General features: G+C 51.1%; 1 protein-coding gene across 1 annotated transcript; it reads left to right on the top strand.

Moving 5' to 3' along the window:
- Positions 1 to 5418: 5418 nt before the first annotated feature.
- Positions 5419 to 6795, top strand: LOC100900911 (zinc finger MYM-type protein 1-like). Its single transcript, XM_003739668.1, has one exon. It carries the CDS (start codon positions 5419 to 5421, stop codon positions 6793 to 6795), a length of 1377 nt encoding a protein of 458 aa, XP_003739716.1.
- Positions 6796 to 7181: the final 386 nt, after the last annotated feature.

The raw sequence follows: 7181 nt of genomic DNA on the forward strand, positions 1-7181 counted from the left end.
GTATGATTAAGGTCATAATCATACGCATGCGTATGATTACGGTAAAATCATAATCACGGCGAAAATTTGCCCCACACTGCAAGAGACGGTATAGACGCCGGCGGAAGAAATTCAGAAGGAGATTCGGGAGACGATCATTAAAAATCAAGCCAAATACGCGGAGGACTACGATAAGAAAAGGAAACCACATTGGCGGCGTCATGAGATCGGGGATATCGTATTAGTAAGGCGGTTGCCGGAACAGACGGGGTTACCAACAAAGTTGCAACCAAAGTATCGGGGACCTATGGTAATTACGGAGATTCTACCGAAGGATATATATCGGCTCGCTCGAATGGGGGTCGAAAAGCAATATCTGTGTACGGCGCACTGTTCTCAGTTAAAATGGTACAGAGTGTACGGGGATGAAAGTGACGAGGAGTCTCTGCCTGGCGATGATAATTCCGTTAGCATTCCAGAAAATATTCAACGTTCGGAGGCATCGAAGTCGGAGAAGAACATCGAGCAGAGTGAACAAGAGGACATTCGAGTCGACGAGTTGTCACAACATTTCGAGGGTCTGAACATGTCGATCCAAGAAGAGGAGACGGAACCGAAGATCAGAAAAACAAGAATGGCGGTTACAGAGGAATCAAGTGACGATTCTAGCAGAGACGGCGCGCCGAAATCGAAGAGCGAACGGGCTCGAAATAAAGTTGAGGCTACACCGTTGACGGGGAGAGAAGCTCAAGAACGACGAAAAGAGGGTGAAGCAAGAGTTCGGCCGAAGCGAACAGTGCATTTCCGAGGCAAATATACGAAGTTGATAGTTAGGCGGAAAAAAACACAAGGGAAATTAGGAATGGATGATGAACTAGGAGAAAATATACAGGCGGTAATATGTGGGTAGACAGTGGAGAAGAGATGTTCGAGTTGAGGACAACTAGGAGGTAGCGATGGCAGAGCGAGCGGGCGATGCACGCTGAGACCGGCGGAAAGAAGACACCCTCAACGGAAAAGAGATCGGAACGCTCGAATCGAACAAAGCAGCAGTCAGTTCGACGTGTGGTGTCTTGCGAACAAGTCGTCATGAGTGTGTGCGCGGATTGTTTGGACAAAAGGCACGAGACGGGGTCGCCGGCGTGCAGTGCGAGAAGACGGCCGTGCAGGGGCTGCAACGAAGTAGGGTTCTTCGAGAGGAATTGCCCGGCGCGCATCTGTTTCCGATGTGGCGGAACGGGGCATTTGCGAACGGCGTGTCCAAGTCCGAGGGATATGCCCCCGATGGCGCCGGAAGTGCCGGAAGCCCGAGGAGTCCAGCAAGCTGAGGAGGTTCGTGTGGTGCCAGCCGCAGACGTTCCAGAGGAGTCCAGTGAGGAAGACGACGAGGAGGACCCCTTTTTCTGGGGGAACCGCCCCTTTGATGAGCCGGAGGAAGAACGGCCGGTCGAGGAGCCGGTGTTGGCGGTCCGGCCGCGTGAAGGCGAAACGCCGGCCATGACGGCACGGCGAGTTTGGAGCCGGAGGAGTCTTCGGCGGAGGTGAAGCCGGTGGGTCCGCAATACCCGGCGGGATGGACGGAATAGGACGTGCGTAAGTTCCGGATGATGGCACATTACAAGTGTGCCATATGTTTGATGGTGCCGGAAGACCCCCAGACGACGACATGCGGCCATCTAGTCTGTTTCCTATGTTTGGCAAGGGTGTTGAGGCGAAATCCGTCGTGTCCGACGTGTCGAACGACGTTGAGGAGTGAGGACGCGGTTAAGAACTTGTATCTGTACGGTAGCCGTTAGAGCTGGAAACGCTGTCGGGAGTCAGCGTAGGTAGCGTGACCGAATGTCGTGGTCACACGGAGGTGTAGATGGACGTTTGACGTTTGAGGTGTTAGATGTATGTCGGAAGGTATGATGTAGCAGTGTGTGACGAGTAGTCAGAGAGGACGGTCGCATAGCGACTATAGGTCGGCTGTGGCGGTCCCTGTGTGCGGCTAATAAACTGGAGGTGTCCACCGTTGGTTCGTTAATACCGAGGTCTTCATTCGCCGTATCCCAGGGAGATAGCCCCACGACACATGTGTTTCACAAATGCATATGATGTCAATCTGGTTATCACAAGAGGATTTGCGAAGCATGTCGCATGCTCCCCTCTTGACAATAGATGCCGAGTTGAAGAACATCGCCCTCAGTCATTGCGAAGGTTCGCTGGAAACTCCGGCCTCCTCCTCAACTCGATCAAGCAACAGTCTGCCGCGGAACGGTTGAACCAAGACATTCACGGGCCAATTGTCCGGTTCCAATATTGAGGTGGAGTCCGGGGACTCGACGACAACTGCGAATGACGCCCAAGTTGCATCAGGTCCCGACTTGAACCTGGAGACCGAGATGACTTTGGACGAGAGGTTTTTGACATGATCACGAACATCACTTGTTGCGGTATCCGGGGATAGTTTTGATATGAAGATGGTCGAACGTGGGACGCGTTCGGGAACGGCAGAGAGTTGTGAGGAGCAGTTTTTCCCTGTCCCATAGAGAGCACCCGCCCGCTTTGCCAGGTTCGGTCCAGTCGGTTTCGAGACCTTACCCTTCGCTTCGGAGAGTGGCCTCGCAACAGACACTGAAGAACTCGGGCCGGGGGTGTCCTCCACAGCCCGAATCGCCTTTGAAGCGCGGACAGGCTTTTGTTTACGGTTGACGTCTTGCTTGTTTATAGATGTCGATACGGCTGGCTTAGGTAGGAGTCTAGCGATGGGCGATCGGGTGCCGGCTTAGCTTGCGACGCTTTGACCACACGCTGACCGCCGGTAGCTCCACCGAGAATCTCATTTTGGGCTCTCTGGATCTTCTCGATATTTTCCTGCGATTTTGCCAGGGCGCATGAAAGGTGTAGGACTAGATTAGTCAGCATTATGACACGCGCATGGAGTTGAGCGGTTGTGCCCTTAACCGCCTTCTTCCCGGTACATTTCCTGCAGAGAACGTCTTCATCTTCGGTCGGGGGCTTCACAAGACACTTTTCATGTACGATTCCACCGCACGGACCTGAACAAACGACGAAACGAGTTGAAACTTGCTCGGAGCGAGCGCAGGCACTGCACACGAGAGCCATAGCTCGGAAATAAAGATGTCATCTCATAAGTCTGGGTATCGGAAGCGCGTGGAGAGAAAACTCAGAGACGAAAGGGATGCCAGAGCTCGAAAAGGTCAACAGACTTTAAGTGCATCCAGTTTCTGTGGAGGAAAACGGAAAACCCCATGCGCAGATGAGGGAGTCTCCGATTCACCAAGCCAGAGCACAAGCTATGTCTCCATTGATGAGACGGAATCTGACCTAGCGGATCCCGCGCGTGATGGTTCGTCAGAGGGGTTCAATAGTGATAGCTAGAGATGCGATATGAGAGGACACGTCCTTTTATGTCCGTTTTGTCCGCTTCTTGACCATTTCGGCGGAAATGTCCGCTTTTTGTAGTTTCTGGTGGAACTTCTGCTTATTTTGATTCTCGCAGGCCTTTTTCCCCTTGGAATCGATAAAGTGAGGGGCCCCGTGCATCGTATATACACATGCACGTTCGGATGAATCAAAACACGTCGGCGTCGCGACGAACAGATGATCCCTCAAAAGTTCGCCGAGTGGATGTATCCGCTCGAGCAGCGAAGGGTCGCGTCTTCAGGAAGCCCCGAGGCAATGGATCCACATCTGAGACAGCTCGTATGCGGTTGGCTTGCGACAAAACAAAATCGGTGCTTCAAACTGGACGGGGATCGAGTGATATGCCAGAAGTGTTCGGTTCGCGTAAAGATCCGAGACCGCCGTGGGAGCACGCGACTGGATGCCCACGAAAAAAGCGAAACACCAGGCTGCGGAGAAATCAACGAACAAGCAGACCGGAATCGTTTCGTCTCTCGTGAGATCAGAGAGCCTCAGCCCGTTCAATTACGAACTATTTCTGCTGTTCGCATCGGAAAACATCCCGCTAAGCAAGCTGCGATCAGAGCGTTTCGGACAGTTCTTCTTGAAATACGCACGAGAGCATGTCGAATGCGCCTCTAAACCGGATAAATATATTGAACATGGTTACGGCATCATCAGAAGGAAGATCGAAGAACATGTGGAATCCTCTCCGTTCGCAATCTATATCGACGAGACTCAAGACGTACAGCGCAGGAAAATCGTAAATACCATCGTCATCCCATTGTCGGGAGAGCCTGAACGCCCGTTACTGTACGATACTGAGTTCGTTGATTCGGCAAACGCAGTCTCTCTGTCGGGAATCGTGAACAGAGTGGCGATGACCGTCTCCAAGGACCCCACTAAGTTCAAACTGCTCGTGACGGACCAGTGTCGCACTAACATCGCAGTTGGTAACAATCTCAAGGTGTTGTACAAAGATTTCCTCCATGTAACGTGTCTGGCTCACGGGATCCATCTCTTATGTGAATCGATACGCGAAAAATTCGACAAAGTGAATTCATTTGTTTCTAGTATGAAGAATGTGATGTCGAATTCAAAGAGTAGGGTCGACCTATATCGTGAGCTAACTGGTGGGGACCCCTTGCCCCCCAAGCCAGTCGTGACACGTTGGGGGACGTTCCTGAATGCTGCCTTCCATCACTATGCACGTTTGGAAGAAGTCGAATGTTTCGTTAGGCAGCTCGACGGCAAATCCAGTGATGTGAACACTCTCAAACTCCTCATTGTCGACCCCGAGTTGAGAGAACAGTTCGAAGCTATCTCAATGTTCTCAGAGCTCCCGAAGCATATCAAGGAGCTCGAGTCGCGCTCTATATCCCTTGAGCAGCAACTGGCGATTCTTGACTCCATCGAGCAGCAACTGAGTGGACATCTGCGTCAGCGTTTCAAATGTATTTTGCAGAACAATCCCGATTTGCACCAAGTGAGAGCTCTCTCTTCACGAGGCTCAAAAACTTTCGAAAGTGCAATCCTCTGTAATGCTGACGTAGAAAGGTCATTCTCGTTGCTGAAGAATATCCTCAGTGATCGGAGGCATCGCTTATCAGAGGTGAACATCAAGAAATATCTCTCGATACAATTCAACTCGGAACTCTTGTTCGAAGATTGACTGGGACAATCCTTATGGCGAGAAATTGACATAGAAAAGCTTGTGTTCGTAAATTAATATAGGTTGGTAAGCAAAGTCCTATTTTATAAAGTCAGAATGGTCCTGAATCTTTTGTCTCATCCTTCAATCACGAAAAAAACGATGTCCTTCCCCGATGTCCGCTTTCAGTTATGATGTCCTCGCGGACAATGTCTTTTTTTCGGCGAAAAAATGTCCTCTCATATCGCATCTCTAGTGATAGCCGATTGAGTGCCGAGGGGAATCCGAGCGCTTCGAGCGACTCCGGAGTAGACCGTGGTTCTGGCCCGCAAGTCGTCGAGCGAGCGAACCAGGACCTGGCAAAGGCTGATCAACGCCCCATGACTTCCGACATAGGTGACCTCGGGCAAGATTTTCTGCAACCCCATCAAGCCGAACAGGTGATTCTTCAGGGTCACCGGCGGATCGATTCGACCTTCCCGAAGGATCGAGCTCACGGGAAATTCCCTGTCCTTCTGCTCTCGAAGAGCTTACCGAGCGGAGAAAGAAGAGATCGTGATTGGTTGGTCTGGACCCAGAGCAAAACCGCCCTATTCTGCCTCTCTTGCCGTCTTTTCCGAACTAATGCTCTACAACGATCTCATCTCTGTCGACCCGACGGCTACTCTGGAGATAATCTTTGGAAGAAGCTCTACGATCGAGTGCCGTCGCATGAAAATAGCACTGAACATTACGAATGCTACGTCGAGTGGCGCGAAACGGAAGCACGGCTGCGAGCCCAGACATCCGTGAATGCCCTCCTTATCGAAGACATTGCTACCGAGGCAGAGAAATGGCGAGATATTCTCACCCGCATCCGGGATGCAATTCTTTTCCTAGGCGAGAGAGGATCGGCGTTGCGAGGGTCTAGCCACTTGATTGGCGGAAGGAACAATGGTAACTTCCTGAGCCTACTGGAGTTGTTGAGTAGACACGACCCACTTCTTCGAGTGCATTTGGGAGATGTGCGGAAGTCTCAGAGGTTGCATCAGCGAATGCAAGTCCACTACCTGTCTTATGATATCCAGAATGAGTTCATTGAGCTCTGTTCTCGTCATGTCATTACGAAAATTTTAGAGGAGAGAGCGGGGGCTAAATACTATACAGTCATGGTAGACGCCACGCCGGACGCCAGCCACGTAGAACAGACCACATTCATCCTTCGATTCATGCGCCTCCAGTCCGACAAGAGAGCTCATCAGGTAGAAGAACGTTTCTTGGCTTCCGTCGACTGTCACGGGAAAACTGGTGAAGTTATCGCGACTTTGATCTGTGATACCTTGGCTGAGCATGGGATACCTCTGATTGAATGCCGAGGACAAGCTTATGATAACGGAAGGAACATGAGCGGCGAGTGCAAGGGTGCTCAAAGTAGAATTTTGGCGAAAAACCCTTACGCTCTCTATGCACCGTGTGCAGCGCACACTCTGAATCTCGCTGGCGTCGACACCGCGCAGTGCTGTCCCAGAGCCATATCTTTTTTCGGAATTGTTCAGAAGTGCTATAATATATTCAGCAGCAGTACGCAGAGATGGGAGATTTCGAATGAATATGTGGCGAACTCTCTCCATACTTTATCCGATACAAGATGGTCGGCTAGGATTGACGTAATTAAGCCTTTTGCCGCGAACCTACCGGGACTTCGGCAGGCATTGAGAAAAGCTCAGGGCCTCAATCTCACCGCCGAGAGCAGACGCGATATTGACGGGATTCTCTAATACACAAGCTCTTTCGAATGCGTTCTGATGTCATCTATATGGTTCAAAATCCTCACTGCGCTCAACAATGTCAATCTAATTCTGCAGAACCAGAGAGCAACGATCGACGTTGAGGTCAAGAATCTCGAGAGTCTCTTGAGAGATCTAAACTTCTTGCGCGGTCAATAGAACGCTATCCTGAACGAGTGTCGTGCGGTTGTCAACGGTTCGCCCGAAACAGATGCTACGTTACCGATCATGAGGAAGAGAAATCGTACTGACGACTTGCCAGAGGCGAATCCACAGGGAGGGAATGTCGCCGCCGAGGAGATTGATTTCAAGAGAAATACATTCCTCGTAATCAAGGATGCTATCATCGCGGGAACGGAGAGCCGATTCTCCTCCAT

Source organism: Galendromus occidentalis, unplaced genomic scaffold (genome assembly GCF_000255335.2).
Source record: "Galendromus occidentalis unplaced genomic scaffold, Mocc_1.1 scf7180000076576, whole genome shotgun sequence".
In the NCBI taxonomy this organism is placed as follows: Eukaryota; Metazoa; Arthropoda; class Arachnida; order Mesostigmata; family Phytoseiidae; genus Galendromus; species Galendromus occidentalis.

Excerpts from the sequence above, each read along its gene's own strand:
- LOC100900911 (XM_003739668.1), top strand. The coding sequence starts at position 5,419 with ATGACTTCCGACATAGGTGACCTCGGGCAAGATTTTCTGCAACCCCAT.